Source organism: Rhinolophus sinicus, chromosome 12, assembly GCF_057876585.1.
Source record: "Rhinolophus sinicus isolate RSI-liver-muscle chromosome 12, RSI-T2T, whole genome shotgun sequence".
Classification (NCBI taxonomy): domain Eukaryota; kingdom Metazoa; phylum Chordata; class Mammalia; order Chiroptera; family Rhinolophidae; genus Rhinolophus; species Rhinolophus sinicus.
The window spans coordinates 52,625,547-52,643,127 of record NC_142512.1 but is presented as its reverse complement, the minus strand read 5'-3'; the positions used below and the strand labels follow the sequence as shown (position 1 = coordinate 52,643,127).

The 17,581-nt window shown below is 41.6% G+C and overlaps 1 protein-coding gene across 2 annotated transcripts; it reads left to right on the top strand.

The window, feature by feature from the left end:
- Nucleotides 1-3,895: 3,895 nt before the first annotated feature.
- JPT1 (Jupiter microtubule associated homolog 1) lies at nucleotides 3,896-17,478 on the top strand. Of its 2 annotated transcripts, XM_019745549.3 has the most exons (5): nucleotides 3,899-4,085; nucleotides 11,155-11,300; nucleotides 11,665-11,762; nucleotides 12,649-12,667; nucleotides 17,213-17,478. In XM_019745549.3, exons 1-5 carry the CDS (start codon nucleotides 4,030-4,032, stop codon nucleotides 17,359-17,361), a joined length of 468 nt encoding a protein of 155 aa, XP_019601108.1. In that variant the 5' UTR covers nucleotides 3,899-4,029; the 3' UTR covers nucleotides 17,362-17,478. The 2 variants fall into 2 exon arrangements, with proteins under 2 accessions (XP_088658507.1, XP_019601108.1); XM_088802381.1 differs by lacking the exon at nucleotides 12,649-12,667 and having other exon boundaries at nucleotides 3,896-4,085.
- Nucleotides 17,479-17,581: the final 103 nt, after the last annotated feature.

Genomic DNA, 17,581 nt, shown 5'->3' with positions numbered 1-17,581 from the left:
GAATGTATGTACCATTTTGTTTAACTTTGAATGAAGGAAGGTAAGAACATGACAAAGCCATTTTCAATCCTTGAGACCTCTGAGTTCATTTGTTCAATGGCAAATGAGTTCTAAGAGGAAATAAACTCTTCGGGCTGTGTCAGTGGCATTGATGGGCTTTTTTTTTTTTTTCGGTGAGGCTACTGCTAAAAAAAGAATGGACAGACGGATACTAAATTTGTCTTTAGGATTGATGAATGCAGAATTTATCTGTAAATTACGTGTGGTTAAGTAATACATACGTGATACAGTAATGGGGTACCCTGCAATATTGAGGTTGAGAAGTAAAGCTTGTTAGAAATACTGGTCAGTGGGCCATTCATTAATTCAGTCATTAAACCAAGTTCAAAAACACATGACGAGCATTTTTTTTTAAATAATGAAATGGAATAGAAAATATTAAGAGTATGTATTAAATTATGGTTGAACATAAACAATTGCTAGTCTTATAGGTCAAAAATAGCCAAATACCTGCAGTTTCATGTAGTTCAATTTAATATGTGTGTATTTGATCACAGTGAAAGACATTGATCTAAGAGATTGGTTCAAACCCAGTTGCAGAATCTAGGAAGAGTAAATTCCCATTGTGAGGCCATGTCGATTGCCCATTTCCTCCGGCATTCTGGAATAAACTTTTGGGAGATTCAGAACACTTTACCCAGTCTTGAGAAAGCTGGTAATATCGAAGGCAAAAACATACTTGAGACCTAAGAGACGCCGTGTTAGTGAATATTTTTGTTTCGTTAAAGTGGTGAGGCACAACTTCCAGATTCTATTTCAAGTAGGTTGTACATAGCATTCTTGAATAAAACTTTCCACATATCTAGCAACAAACTTTAAAACCAATGGGATTTCTGTCCATATTAAAGGAAATTTATTAGGGCTTTAAACACTTTTTGACATCTTTTAAATAGATTTCTTGCCACCTTCTTCAGAATAATAGATTGTGTTCTCAGGAAATTCTGAGAATATCAGGTGTACAAAAACCTATTGGGTAAGCTGATTACTAGGCTTTCTGCATTGGATGACTAGTACTTTGAATACAGTAAGGAAGTGGCAGCTCGGGACTAAGGAAATTGAAGAGCACTTAACTGCTTAAAGACATGAAAACTTATGGAGGGTGTGAGCAATTGCTCATTCTCATCCCCTTCACTATATTTAAAAAACAAATGAAAATGGACATGCATATAGGGCAGTGGTTTTAAAATTGCATCTTATGAAACCTTGGGGGTCGTACAAAAAGGTGGACAGAATGGAAAGAAAGGTCGATAAAGAATGGGGAGGCAGAGAGGGCCAGGATTTGAGACCTGCCCAGTTTCAATCACAGCTGCTTTGTTAATCTATTTTATTCTATATTTGGATTCTGCTTTATAAAGATTTGAAAAACATGACATTCTTCGTCATAAGATTCCATGTCTTGTATTTTAGATTTACCTGAGAATTTAAAACAAATTTTGTATTTAGATATAGAACCCTAGATAAGTATTTTAAAACTCATGATGGGCCTCAGTGATTTTAAAAACAGATGTTCACATGGCCCCATCCTTTTGTATCTTTTGATCCTGATCTGTGTTGATCTTCTGGACAAAATGCAATTTTATTAATGTCCCATTTTCAACTGAGTTGGTCATCTGGAGCAAAGGTTATTGTAGCACAGCTACATATATCTACTTTACCCCAAATCTCCATCTTACAGTAGCAAGTGGAGTACTGATTTAATCAAAACCACTGTACACGAGCAAGTAAATAGGAAGGCTATTTATTCTGGAATTTTCTGGCAATTTTACTTGAAAATACAATGTACCAAATAGGCCTGCCTAAAATGGCCTTATTCTGATGTCTGTTTTACATAAATTTACTCTTTGTAAATTAGATTTGATTAAAAGTGTTCTCCTGGGACTGATTCCTTACCTTTGAAGGAAAGGTTCTCATCCAAGCTATATGTGAGAATTACCTGTTTAACTTCTCAAAAATATCCATGACTGAACCCTACCCCCAGAAATTGCAAATTCAGTAGTTATCACATGGGGCCTGCCATTCGTTGGTATGCCTTAAAAGCTCATAGTTTATTCTAATGCGCAGCCAACGTGGGGTGTCTAATAGAAAGCTTTTATTTGCCAAATACAGCATTCTTACAATTATCTCCTAACCCTCACAAAACTCAGAATAGGTGCTGTTAACCCCATTTTACAGATGAGGAAACTGGGCTCAAGGACATAAGTAACCTAGAAGTGTCTTACAGAACCAGAACCTAGGCTTTGATTTCCAGTCCAGTGCTGTATTGCCACAGAACCTGTCTTCTATTAGACTACAGGGGATGGAGGAAGTAAGGCAAGTCAAGTACAAATTCCTAAATTCAGGCCAAAAGGGACCAAAGAGTCAAGCCCAAACCCTTCATTTCACATACAAAAAACAATTTCAGATTGTTAAAAAGTTATTCTTTTACAAGTTTGAAAATAAAAATGGGTCACTTTGATGACTTCTTACACGGGGCTACGCAGTTTACATCCATTACCTCATTCAGTTCTCACAACTCGGGAGTATTTTACCAGTGAGGACACGTGATCAGAAAAGATAAGAGTAGAGATTCAAACCCAGATTTCTCCCATTAGAGGCAGAGCTAGCAACCACCATATTCCACTACCTCCTAGTCTAGATATGATTTTTGAGGAAGTCTTGTATGCTCACTGGCTAGATTGGTCTGAAGTGGTTTTTTGTGTGTGTGTTTTTTTAACATTTTTGGAAATTTAGGCCCAGCCTTAAAGAATGGAAAGATTTTAATCCAAACAAGTGGTGTGCTTTGTGCTTTTGTGGTAAGCACATAAAGACACCATCCATGCCTCATAGAAGAGAAGAATTTATCTCTGGCTTTTTATGAAAGCCCAAGAAGAGTGATTAACCAAGAATACAAACTAACTGCCTGGAAGGTAGGTGAGAAGGTCATGCAAAAAGGAATGTAGTTCAATTTTTATGGAAATACTGAAAAAGAGATCTGCTTTGAGGAAACAGGCATGACAGGGAAAGGCTTCCACTCTTGGTTGCCCAAGGTTTTCCTATTATGATCTTATAAACAGTTATTCCTCCAAGTGTGTCTGCATTTGTTGCAAGGATAGATTTACTCAGACAGGTGGAAGAGTCATGACAAGGGTTATAAACAGCTGCAGAGCTCTGGGATAGTCTTGGTAGCAAGGGAGGTGTCCATTCCCAGCCGCCAGGCATTAACCAGCCTTAGAACAGGCCCTCAAATCGGAACGACTAATTTTGGTCCAGTCCATGCACCGCCCATGACAGCTAAATAGTAACATTAAAATGTAAAGAATTTCCAGTCGTTTTAAAAGGGATCATCTTGGCGTGCTTTCTGTTGTTGACTCAATTCTCATTTGGGACTGTCGGGTTTCCAAACGAGACACACAGTAGTTATTCAAGAAATGTCAATTTGGAGAAGTAATTTTCATCTCTTAAGGAGCATGCTCTTACTATCCCACCATAAATAAGGCAAATACGTGTATGGTAACAAATCTGCCTTCGGCTGTGGGTTCCAACTTCTCTAGAGCGAGCGTTTCCCTCTGTCAGGTAACTTTTTTAAGTGACAGCGAGCATAACTTGTACCGAGCGCGGGGCAGGTTTGTCCTTTGTCCAATCATCTCCGAGATTTTGGGAGGGGGGAGGGGGAACTTCCCTAGACCTTCCCTGACCAGGAAGTGGGCGGGTTTAGGTTGAACAAGGGCCGCAGCAGCCAGTCGTGATGCAGCACGATGCTTGGCACTCCAGAGAACCAATAGAAACGAAGAGAGCTATTTGAATCGGCCAATGCCGGTAGGATGGGGGCGGGATTTGAGAGCCCTATAAAAGCGGCGGCCAGCCAGGCAAGCGGTGGCGGAGGCTTCTGCAGCGGTCGCCGGTGGTAGGGTGGGGACCTCCTCTGCGCCCCTCGGACCCGACTTTTTCAGCGCTCTTCTGCCACGCCAGCCTACCTCGCTCCTCGGCGCCATGACCACCACCACCACCTTCAAGGGTGTCGACCCCAACAGCAGGAATAGCTCCCGGTGAGGCGTCAGGGCCGTACCCGCGGGTCTTGGGGTCGGGAGGGCCGCTGCTCAGCGGGGCCACGCGGGCTGGGCACCCGGTCGTTGGCGGTAACGTGCCCTGGGCGCCACGCTTGCGTCCGGCCGGGCGGAGGTACTTGGCCGCCGGCGCCGCCTTTGTGCGGCTCTGCGAGCCTGGCACGCCGGCCCCGCCCGATTCCTGCTCCTCTCCCATTCATTCCTACCCTGAAGCGAGGAGCCGGGAGGGCCGGGGCCGCTAGCACTGACTGCGCAGTGGGTTGTTAGTTGGTACATGCGGAGAGGGTGCGTGCTGTCCCCGTTTCGGAGCGGCCTGCCGGGCCCCAATGTGGTGGCCTTGGCTCCCGCGTGCCAGGACAGCCCACGGGGCGCCTTGGTCCGATCCCATTGTCCCACCCCCGGGCCACGCACTCCTGTCACTGACCGGGAGCAGGTGGCGGCGGTGCAACCAGCGTGGCGGTCAGATTCCGCGGCCGCGACTGTCGGGTCTGGCGATCACCTACTCACTGGGGCCCGTTTGGCAGGTGTCATTTGTGGTCGGGCGGGGCTGGTCTTAGCGACCCCTCACCCCTTTCCAGGACCCAACAGTCAGCCCTCTGCGAAGTGCCTCCCCTCTGCTAACAAAGGAAAGACCCCAGCTCCTTCCCCTCCCGCACCCACCTCCGAACCGGGAGGTCGAATGCGCCAGTCCAAGTGGGTTTTCTGCGCACAAACCCTCGGACCTCGGTCTTTGCATCCCACCTCATTCGCTTCCTCCTTTGATATTTGTTAAATGAGTTCATCCCTGGCCCCGGTTCCCTTGCCGGAGGAGGTTTTCTGTTCTTGGGCGGGGCTGGAGGCATCCATTGTCTCTTCCGTACTATCTCCACCTGGAAAGCCGGGGCCTTTCTGGCCACTCCTGCCACTGCTTTTGGGGAGGGGGACACTGGACACAGTGTTTGGACTGGGACCCTTTTCCAAGCCCCGGCCTAACTTGTGGAAGGGTTGAGATCCGGTGGAACATGTCCACATTGTCTTGGCTAATTGCACACTGTTCTTTAAGGTGGGATTCAGGCATCTCTGGGATCCTTGCTCCAGGTTTGGAGGAAGCTTAAATTCCACTTTTTCTGGGCATTCATTGATCATGACCTGCAGTCATGTGTGGCCAGCCTTGGGGTCCTGAGCAAGTGGCACAAAGGGAGCCATTTTGTGGGGCTAAGAAGACAGCAGTGAAACAGCAGTGTCTCACAGGGGTTGGAGAACTTGGGGACAAAAGCAGGCCTCAGCAGTGAGTCTTAGAAGGGAGCTTTGGAAATGACATTCCTTTTTTAACTCATTCTTTTCCTTTTCACAATGTAGAAAAGAACGGGAAAGATTTTTAAAACTAGCTGTTACTGGGAGGATGGGGGAACTTGGGTAGTATAGACAAACAAAAATACTGAAGAGGGTCACTCCCTCTTCTGTTGTCATCCTACCAATGAGATCATTTTTTTTTCAGAGGACACTGGACCAAAGTGAATCTGGGTTTTTTGTTTTGTGCCCTGGGGTCAGCTTTCTGCAGGTCAAAATGTAGTGGTTGGAATGTTCATGTATTAAAAATCAGAGGTTTTATCCTTGGGGATTGAGTGCGGTTTAGTGCTTCATAATGAATTTCAGTAACCTGGTCAAATGAATCCTGACACTGGTTCTTTGATATGTATGTTTGAAATGTGAGACAGAAATGATTTTCGGTTCTGCAAAAATAAGTGTTTTAGTTCACCTTTTGTCATCAGTTTCTCTCCAATATTGTGATCTCAAGACTGTAGCATTGTCCTTTTTATTTACTTCCTGCCTTTCTTTCTTTCTGTAATCTCACCTAATTCTCCTAAACTTCTTTTCTCCAGTAACATTCTCCTAGCTCCATGAACACTGTATAAATTTAGTCTGTTAGGAAATGATCTGCAAAAGTCATATGGGAGCTCTGGGATTTAAAGAGAGAAGAAAGAAAAAGTAATTTTTTTAAAATTGCTGTCTGCAGGACATGGAGACATTTTTGTTGAGTCTCCAATATGTAATCCTGATTTAGTTATCATGTGTGTAGTTCAGAAAGAATAGTCGGACCTTTAAAAAGTGGAATTGATAGAATTTCTGTCTTATGATCCAAATCCTTTGTTTGGGGATGTCTGGCTGTTACAAATGGGCTCTACAACACTGACGTCATTGGAGTAGGTATTACCTGCTATTGCAAGGAGAACACAGACCTTGAAAAAGTTGGGCTGGATAGAGCTCTGACTTTTTTTTTAAGCTGGTGTTTGGGTGCTAGTGTCTTTTTTCTTTGTTTAAAGCCAAAAAGTATTTCCCAGCCTATTAGGGTTCTGAAGGTTTTTATCTGACTAAAATAATTCACGAGGGTTTTCTTATGACAGTAAGGAAAATCAGTCTGATCTCCAGGAATGAAGGGGCTGACAGTGAAGCAAGTTAACTTTGATATTAACATTTTAAGTGTCTGTTGATTTGGGGTATAAGTGATAAAAACCAAGTTGCTTCAAACTTTAACATGAGAGAAAGCCTATTAATAATTTATAAATTATGATTTTTTTTTTACAATAATTACATATTAATTAGAAAGAAGCATTGTTTTATTTTATTATTTATTTATTTAAAGGCGGGCACAGCTCACAGTGGCCCATGTGGGGATCGAACCGGCAACCTTGGTGTTATTAACACCACGCTCTAACCAACTGAGCTAACCGGCAACCCTGTAAATTATGATTTAAACAATTTAAGCTAATCTAAGATTATCATCTTTATAAAGTGTATGCTTGAACAGTCATCTTCATATAATGAATTTATGTAGATATTTAATATCTGAGACTTAAAAAAAAAGTGGGGTTTTAAATGTTTAACATGTCATAAGAGAACACAATGGGTCTTCCCTTGGGGAAATAATGACATTTTTGTTTAGTGTAAATTTAGTATTGAATTTTACTATGGGCAGACACAAATATTAGATTCAGGGGAGAACACTAGAGGACATATTAACACCTAAGAAATATAACTGGCGGCCGGTTAGCTCAGTTGGTTAGAGTGCGGTGCTCTTAACAACAAGGTTGCAGGTTCAATCCCCACATGGGCCTCTGTGAGCTACTCCCTCCACAACTAGATTGAAACAACTACTTGACTTGGAGCTTATGGGTCTTGGAAAAACACACTTAAAAAAAAAAACACAAACAAACAAGAAAAAAGAATTAAAATACATATCAGACAGTCTAAGATTAGAAAATAAGAAAACTAAGCAAAGCACCAACTATGTCGGTTTGTAGTTTAAAGAGTAAAATTGCCTTGTGTATTTTCCCTATTTAAATGCACTTTGAGCACTTGTTATGTGCCTGCCAGGAAATGGCGATTTGGGTTTTGGTCGTGTCTCTGTCAGTTAACTAATGTTGGGCAAGTTATTTGGAACTTCTCAGGGCCTGACTTTGCGCTCTTAAAAATGAGGCTGTTGAATTAGAATAGAGCAGAGCCCAGCAAACTACCACCTGAAGGCCAAACCCAGCTGGCACCACATTTTTACATTTATAAATGGTGGGGAGGGGGTGGACAAGAACATTTCATGACTTGTAAAATGACGAAAATCAAATTTCAGTGTCCATAAATAAAGTTTTATGGACCACAGCCTCACTGATTCATTTTCATGTTTGTGGCTGCCTTTGTGCCATGTGATGGAGTTAAATAGTTGCGCAAGACTGTGTGACTCATGAGCCCAAAGGATTTACTATATGGCCCTTTACACAGAGTTGGCATGAGGAGAGGATCTCTACCATCCTTTCCTCGGGTTCCACCGGTGCCATCTTTGAGAACATGGAGGGCTCTACTAGTCGCTTCACGGAGGTGGGCTGGATGTTGAACTCACTGAGGGCAGGGTGGAGAGGGCTCTAGGCAGGAGGAAGTATGGGAGTAAATATGCCCAAGGTGGAGACGAGCCAGAACTGTGTGTGGAACACTGAAGAAAGTGGCCTGACTGGATTCGTGAAGATGATAAGAACCAGATACGGTTAAGAGGAGGCTATGCGGGTATTAGATTGGTGCAAATGTAATTGTGATTTAAAAAGTTAATAAAAATAATTGCCAAAACCGCAATAACTTTTGCACCAACTTTATAGTTGGCAAAGTTTGTTTGATTTCCTTCAGTTCTGCCTAGGTAGGCTTAACCAAGCCTTGCCTATGCTGGCTTGCGGTAGCAGGAATAAGCAAGAACGAACGCAGGACAGGGCAGGAGGTCACCCCTCGGGCAGGAAGGGGCAGTGTGCCAGTCCTGTGAGGGGCTCTAGACAGTTGAAGCCAGGGTGCCAGTCTGCACCCAAGGGAGCAGAGGAGCTGGGATTTCTGTCGAGAGATCCAGGTGGACACAGGTATCCACAAGTGATCGCATATAATGGCCTATGGGAAAAGGAGCATTGACAGAGGAAAGTTGTCAGAAGAATTTTAGACTAATAGCAGTACAGAAAAATATAAAGTATAAGAAAGACATTGAAATTCACCAGAAATCCCCTGGATAACATGGTGGTACCTGTACTTTCAGACATTTATGTCTGGTTATTGTAGCTAGGACACATGATTGCCATGTTCCAGTTACTGTTCTAACACAATATATATATGATATCCTTATAATAGTCTTATGAGGCAGCTACTATTCTAAAACCAAAGCTCAGAGAGGTTAAGCAACTTACCGAGAATCACACAGATTAGTGTGTATCTCTGTGCACATCCTTTTATATAACGCGTAATTGGGCTTATATTTGTTCTCCAACGTTTTTTATTTTTATTTTTTTAATTTATTTTTTATTAGTTTCAGGTGTACAAAGCAACATAATAGACAGTTAAACCTCTCATTAAGTGATAACCCACCCCTAAGCTACTACCCCTCTGACAAATAGCGGTTACAATACCATCGACTATCTTCCCTATGTTGTGCTCCCCATCCCGTGACTACGTACACCTATATATTTATAGTTGACATTCAATATTATTGTACTTCAGCTTCGGGTATAGTGCATTGGACACAATCTATGACGTGATCCCCCTGATAAGTCCAGTGCCCATATGTCACCTTACATGATCTTTACAACATTGTTGATTATATTCCCCATACTGTATTAACTACCAATTTGTATTTCTTAATGCCCTCACCTTTTTCACCCTGACCCCCACCCCATTCCCATCTATCACCCTGATAGATCTAGTACCTATGTGGCACCGTACCTAGTATTACGATATTATTGACTATATTCCTTATGCTATAACCTACATCCCATGACTACTGTGTGTGTAACAACCAAGTTGTACTTTTTTTTTTTTTTTAAGATTTTTATTGGGGAAGGGGAACAGGACTTTTATTGGGGAATAGTGTGTACTTCTAGGACTTTTTTCCAAGTCAAGTTGTTGTCCTTTCAATCTTAGTTGTGGAGGGCGCAGCTCAGCTCCAGGTCCAGTTGCCGTTGCTAGTTGCAGGGGGCGCAGCCCACCATCCCTTGTGGGAGTCGAACTGGCAACCTTGTGGTTGAGAGGACACGCTCCAACCAACTGAGCCATCCGGGAGCTCAGCGGCAGCTCAGCTCAAGGTGCCGTGTTCAATCTTAGTTGCAGGGGGCAGAGCCCACCATCCCTTACGGGACTCGAGGGATTGAACTGGCAACCTTGTGGTTGAGAACCCACTGGGACATGTGAGAATCAAACTGGCAGCCTTCGGAGTTAGGAGCATGGAGCTCTAACCACCTGAGCCACCGGGCCAGCCCCCAATTTGTACTTCTTAATCCCGTCCGCTTTTACCCATCCTTAACCCCCTCCTATCTTAATGAAGTCCCTCTAAGATTCCTTGTAATACTGGTTTGGTGGTGATGAGACTCCTTCAGCTTTTTCTTGTCTGGGAAGCTCCTTACCTGTCCTTCAATTCTAAATGTGAGCTTTGCTGGGTAGAGTAATCTTGGTTGTATGTTCCAACCTTTTTAATTCACTGTGTTTTTGGGTAACTTCGCATCTACTAATAAGGGTAAATCCCACCCTAATGTGTGTAGGTTTTTGTTGTATGGACAGACTGATAATTAATCCCTATTAATGGATAACTAGGGTATTTCCAACTTTTTACAGATTAACCTATTTATAGGAGTATCCTTGTACATATGTCTGGTTATCTACTTAAGATAATTTCTGGAAGGAGAAATGCTGATTCATATAAAATGCAAGCTTACACATTATCAAAATATTCTTTAGGAAGTTTGTACTAATTTATTCTCACACTTCAGTTAATGCTGGGAATTGGCATTTTTTCATTCCGACCAGTCTAATAAGAAAAACTATCATTTTGTTTTATATTTTATGTATTTGCTAGTGAGGTTGAATTTTTAATGTTTAGAAGCTATCCATATTTTTTAATTGCCTGTAGTATCTTTTGTCCATTTTTCTCTTGTGATTCCTTTTATTATTTTAAAGAGTATAATAGTAATACTATAATAGTAATATTATAGTAATCCTTTGTCAAATATTATGTGTATTTTTGCCAAGTTTGGCCATCTTTTCATTGGGTTTTGGCTTTCATTTTGTGCTTAGAAAGCCCTTTTCTTCAACACTAGAACACATTTGTCCTAATTTTCTTCCAATATTTTTGTTTTAGTCTTTAAATTAAAATATTTGACTTAGCTGGAACGTATTTTGGTAAATGAAGTGAGTTAGGGACATACATTTTTTTGTTTGTTTAATCAAAATGACTAGCTAGCAGGCAAGGTCTGTTAAGTCTTGCCATTTCCTAAAAGGAGACGCCAGCCAGGCTATCGTTTGTGGAGATTGTCCGGTTTCCGCTGCCTGGTGTGACGGACAACCTCACTACAAATAGAAAGCAGCATTTCGTGTCTTACATCCAGCGTTGAATTTATACCCTGATGGAATCAGTTCCCTTTTCCCATTAGCAGCTCTCTTTTTATGGGAGGTCAGGGGAATGAATGGGCGAGGGAAATAGGGAAATGAAACGAAAGGTGTTTATTTATGCCAAGAAATGTTCTGGTATCATCTGAAATTGATGTTTTGCCATTATTCCTAGGGTTTTGCGGCCTCCAGGTGGTGGATCCAATTTTTCGTTGGGCTTTGATGAACCAACGGAACAACAACCCATGAGGAAGAACAAAATGGCCTCTAGCATCTTTGGGACATCTGAGGAAAATCCCCCGTCGTGGGCCAAGTCTGCAGGTACTGCTTATATGTCTGTGATCTCTGGTCAAAGGGACCGGCCCATCAAGAATAACCACAGCTGGTTTTGTACTGGTGAGCAAAATTGGAATGAGGTAAACAACAGTTAAAGCTTGTCATTGGAGGAAAGACGGGGCTAAGAAACGGGAAATACTGAGAATTTATGTGATGGATCAGAATAAGGAGTGACGTCAGATGGGGTTATTCCATCCCTTAGCAGGACTTTGAAGTCATACCTTAACCTAACCTCCCTGACACTGTTTGCTCGTTTTGTAATGTGAGACTAGCACATAATACCACTCACTAAGAGTGTTTGCTTTAGGTCTTCCTACGGTATCCCTCAAGAAGGTCTATTTTGATTCAGGTGCCAAGTCTAGTGGTGGCCGTGAAGATTCTGAGTTATCTGGACCCCAGAGAAGGAACTCTTCTGAAGCAAACTCTGGAGACTTCTTAGACCTGAAGGTCAGTGTGACAAAATGAGGGAAATGACAGGCGTTGAGGTTAATTCCATTTAGAAATAAGATTCCCCCCTGTTGTACTAAGGGCTTTAGTTCTGTCCCTGGAGTTTTACATAGAAGTAATTAGGAAAGGGGCTGGGCCATATTGGTGATGGAAGATGGATAACTAAAGGGAGGAAAGTCAGGAAGTGAGTTAACATGCTCTTGGTCTGTTCCGGTGTCCCTTCTACCATTAGGATCGGTCTGTCCTTCAGTGTTGATTTTTGGAACTTCTGGGTCACACTCACTTCCTGTGTACCTCATATATAGTAGTATTACTGAGTTCAAGGACTGTGACAGTTGTTGGCCATTGGTGCCCGGTTGTTTTAAGCTGAACTCCAGGAGACTGCAGCCCTGCCCCAAAGCCCCCAGCTGCGTGTCTGGAAAGCCTGGTAGGGTGTCCTGGGTAGGGACCTCAGAGCACACGGAGGCATCAGCCATCTAAGTGTGGGGAGACCTGTAGAAGGGGCTTTGGAATTGATAGACACCTTTCAACCCCTAGATAAGGAGAAAGAGGGAGAATGGAAGGATAGATTTACCAGTTTCCCATTTGATAAAAGATCTTCTGAAATGCTAATTGATATAGGTCATCAGTGTAGATGTTAAGGGTTTTGGGGGGTTTTAGATGTGTTACTAACAATACTGGGGCAGTTTGTCCAGCAGTATTTTTGTGTAGCATTATCCCGGTCGAATAAAGGTTGCTTATTGTAATGCAGCCTGACCCTGAACTTGACTGCATCAAAATGAAAACGTTTGGTTTCAGATAAATAGTAGCCTCTCTGAACTGTGACTGCATTGTTTTGTGTGTTGCAAAATTAAAATCTGAAGTAAATTTTTCATTTCTTTTCTAGGGAGAAGGCGACATTCATGGTGAGTACTTCTGAAGCCGATTTTCTGGTTCTGTAAATGGTTTTCAGAAGATCAGTATTTTGATTCAAATCATGTCTCAGGGAAAGAGACTGGGGAATGAAACCTAGTTTTGCCCGAGTGTCAGCATAATCTTGAATGGAAAGGAAAGAAAAATGAAACTGGAAAGTTAGCAGACATGGCCACATTTGGTACCAGCCAGCAGTGAGAGCAATGCTAGACATGTATGAGAAAGAAAAAACAAAAACCCACGGAAAATCCTTTACAAATGTATGCACATCAATCCGGCTGGTATTTGTTATACTTAATGAGAGCTTTTTAATAAAGGGCTGTGGCAGTTCAGCCTTGGCCCACAGTGTTGACTTTACAAAGTTTGATTTTTATATGAGGTGGTTATTCCTCCAGACAGTGGTAACTGTGATCTTGTGAATGATAATTTAGGGGCAGATGTAAATTTTCAGTTAGCATTCATGTGACCAATTACATGTGGAAATGAGCTGTCACCATTTGTTTAATTATCTTAAATCTTTGAAGTATTCATTGGCATTTCTTTTACAAGTGCCAGAGAACTGACGATGAGTGGAAAGAAAGCAGTCGGGTCACAGCGGTCATAAACTCTCTGGCCCAAAGTCACTTCCTCGTGGCCTTTTCCTGTATTTTGTGGTGCAGTCTTCCAGGGAAACGAATGTTTAAGAACCACAATCCTCTTCTGTCCTCTCAAACAGTCTTTCTTGGTGGGCGTGGTAGGAGGAGAATCTTCTGAATCTTTGAGCCTAACCTGGGTTCTTCTCACTGGACAAATTACTTTTTCACTGGACTGAAGACAGACTTGTTATTCATGTCCAATTTGTTCCATTTGAAAAGACTGTTCTGGAGATAAAAACAATCTTCTAGGCTTTTCGATGCTGCTGCTTTTCATTCTGAAATACTACCATTGGCAGACCTTATTCAGCCAGAATCAGCTAATCTTTACTTACTAGTTTTGGCCAATGGCTATAATTAGGAGTTGGGGAGCCGGAAGACACCTGTGTGAGCCCTGCGGAAGTTATGAAAAATGTGTCATTTGTCCTGGGTCATTAGCTCAATTTGTTATAGATGCTTCAGGTAAACAGCACATTGAATTGGGTAGTATGACAAGTCCTTCCTTTTTCTTTTTCTTTTTTGATGGTCATCAGTTTCGCCACCTGGTTATTTTATGTTCCTGACTGCTGCTCCTTTTAGTTCATTTGTCATAAAATGACAACGGGCCTAGTAATTCAAGGTACGTCTGTTGAAGTAGAGATCACCCCCACCTCTGTTGCCAACTTTACTTCAAAGCCAACCTACTCTGCTCAGTTTAAGTAAAACAGATTTTGTTTGGATATAAGGAAAATTGCCTTCGTCTTTTAGGTAATTAAACATAGGAATGGTTACAGGGAGGGCTTTGGAAATCTTTAAGAAAGAGGGAGAAGAGCCAGGAAACTTAGGCAGAAGTCTTTCGCTGCCTCAGGCAAGTTAGATGTTCTGCTGAATTTTTGGCGGTCCTAATTCTTTGATCCTTATAATGAATCATTTTTTCAATTCTGACAGAGGTGTCTGTTCAGGTACCTTATTGATGCACCAAAGAAGAAAGACAGTTCAGGGGTATATTAGATGGATATTATGGTAAAAGTATTTTTGTTTAAAGCCCTATTTTTAAATTATTATTTTATTATTATTATTATTATTATTATATTCAACAGACAAAGATTTCTCTGTCAAGTTGCTACATAAGTTTCTAAACCCTCAATTCCTGTACTTATCTCATTGCAGACGAATGCCATGGAATAACAAACCTCCATCTTTTCTGGCTAGAGTATTTCTGACAAACAAGCATTTAAATTAAGGCCTGGTCTTGTTTAGTCTCAATGTGCTCTTTCGTCGTTTTTTGTGTTTTGGTATATTGTCACCTAGTTGTAAAAGACAAAACAGTTCCATTAATAATAATAAGCTAGGTGGAAATGAGCTTGATTTCTTTAAAAATCGCTTTCTGGAAATAAACTACCATGGTAGAGCTGCATGATAATTTTGTGTCCTTTGGAAGTGCTCATTAACTCGTTGGGCCAGACAGACGGTGCTGATTTGAGTTAGATCCTGTACAGCCGTGAGGCCACGTCCTAGCCGCAGACATGAAACAGCTCTCATTGATAACGCTGGCCCAGGCCGAGCTCATGGTCTGATTTCATCTATCTTGGACTGTTTTAAATGTGTCTTTTGGTTTTTGTTTGTATTTGCAGTAAATTAGACGTATTTTCCTGGGTTGTTTAACGGACACTCATTGTAGGACTTGGGTACTTAATGTTGATGTGGTTGCTCCTATTTCTTGTATAACGAGTGTAGCAACAGGACACCAAGGGGTAACCCTTTCTCGCCAAACTTCAGTTCATAACTGTGAGGGCTGTCGTTTTGGAAAGTGTCATATTAGATTTTTACTGGTAGTTGAATAATATAGAAGATTGTGCGTAACAAGCTATTTCTATAGAATGTTCCCAAAATTCAAAAAATGCAGTGTTGAAAGCAGCAGTAGCATTTTTATTTCTGAGATTTTGTTGTGCTTCCAATCTAAGATCTTTCTCCCCTCGGCCTTCTCAGTTTTAGTTGGCTAAATCAAAACTTGGTACAAGTGGTTTTAGGAACATGAACTTTTAATGTTTAGTCTTTGAGGAACTTAAAAGAAACTAGTTTTTTTGTTGATGTTTTGAAATTAGAAGTGTTTACTTAGTATATATCATAATTAATATTTAGGCTTCACTGCTTCCAGGGTTTTGGAACTCCCAAATTAGGGGAGGGAATAAATGTCTTTAAATGTTACATTAGTTTTTCTTCCAAGTCTTATACTAAGGGTGTGCTCTGTGCATGTGTGTGATTATTCTGAGGCAGGTGTTAGAATAGGCAACAATTTAATTTGATGGCTTAACAACGGGATGAGACCTAGCTTTTTTTTTTTTTTTAATTGAAAATAAGTGTAAGATGCCTTAAAACTATTAAACTCTTCATAGAAATTTCCTTTCACAGAAAACATTGAGGTTTTCTTTTGCAGTTACTCTCGACTTCGAGTCAGGCTAAGTTTGGAAACTAGCGGGCTAAGAATATGTGCTTGTTGGGAATTTCACAAATCAGTCAGTGAGTGAATCAGTCAAGCAATATCTAGGATATTGGATAATAATACACTAATTCTTAAGACTTGAATGTGGAAAGTGCCCAGTTAATAGAGATAGGAGTGACCTGATTAATGGAGATGTTATTACAAATCAGTAGGGAAAGGTAGGCTCTTTAATAAATGGTGATGGTAAAACTGGTTTTCTGTGTAGTTAAAATCAACCTCACCTAGTAACCATGGAAATGTAACATAAAACAATGCAATAACATTTTTCACCCATCAGTTTGGCAAATATTAAAGTGAGGTGGTTATCAAGTGGTGGATATGCAAAGATGTAAGGAGAGCAAATTCTGATATGGGTTGTGGGGTAGAAAGTGGCACAGCCAGTTGGGAGGGTGGTGTATAGTCTCTGTTTAAAATGAAGATGTGGCACACGTTCCAGTGTATATGTGTTACTGTGGGCACGTGTTCCAGTGTACATGCGTTACCCTGGGCACATGTTCCAGTGTACATGTGTTACTGTGGGGATACGTTCCAGTGTACATGCGTTACTGTGGGCACGCATTCCAGTGTACATGTGTTACTGTGGGCACGCGTTCCAGTGTACATGTGTTACTGTGGGGATACGTTCCAGTGTACATGCATTACTATGGGCACGCGTTCCAGTGTACATGCGTTACTATGGGCATACGTTCCAGTGTACATGCGTTACCCTGGGCACATATTCCAGTGTACATGTGTTACTGTGGGGATACGTTCCAGAGTATATGCATTACCGTGGGCAAACGTTCCAGTGTATGTGTTATAGCTTTGTTTGGAATGGTTGGGCTGGTTGTAATTTATTGCTATCAGTAGAAGATTGGAGAAATATGTACAAATTACACACACACACACACACACACACACTATAGAACAATTTAATTAAGAAAGGTGAATTGTGACCATGTGTATAAATATGGGTAATTTTGCAAAAGAGTGAAAAAAAGGAAGCTGATACCATTGATGTTAAATACAACAAAACAGTATTATATGTTATCTGTTGGAAATAAAATACACATAAAATATGCATAAAACAAATGGTCTAGAAGAATACACACAACTAGCAGTTGGGGCCTCTGGGAATAGAAAGGAGAGACCCACATAGAGGTGGGTTGGAGGGTCACGGATCTAGAGCTTATCTGTAATGTTCTAATTTAAAATATTCATGTCTTCATATATTTGTGTAATCGAGAAAACATACACAGGTAAAGGCCTGGGGACAAATAATGGCAAACCATGAACAGTGGGTAAGTCTGGGTAGTGAGAACATGGTTGGTGACTGTTTTCTTTATATTTCTATTGTGTTTTGAACCATTCTCAAAAGAAAAATATCAATTCCATCTTCACACAAGGCAATAGTTACTAGCCTGAATTTCATTCTGTTTTCCTAGAAAATGTGGACACAGACTTGCAGGCTGGCCTGGGGCAGAGTGAGGACAAGCCGGTGCCCGCTGCCCCGGTGCCCAGCCCAGTGGCGCCGGCCCCAGTGCCGTCCCGAAGAAACCCCCCTGGTGGCAAGTCCAGCCTTGTCCTGGGTTAGCTGCGACTGTCCTGAACTGTCGTTTTGTCTGTTTGTTTTCTCCATGCTTGTGAACTGCACAACTTGAGCCTGACTGTACATCTTTTGGATTTGTTTCATTAAAAAAGAAGCACTTTATGTACTGCTGTCTTTTTTCTTTTCTTTTTGAGGAACAGGTTCTCTTTATCTGTCCTGATTCCTCTGGGTCTGTAGGCCACGGCATGAGTGTTTCTAGTACTAG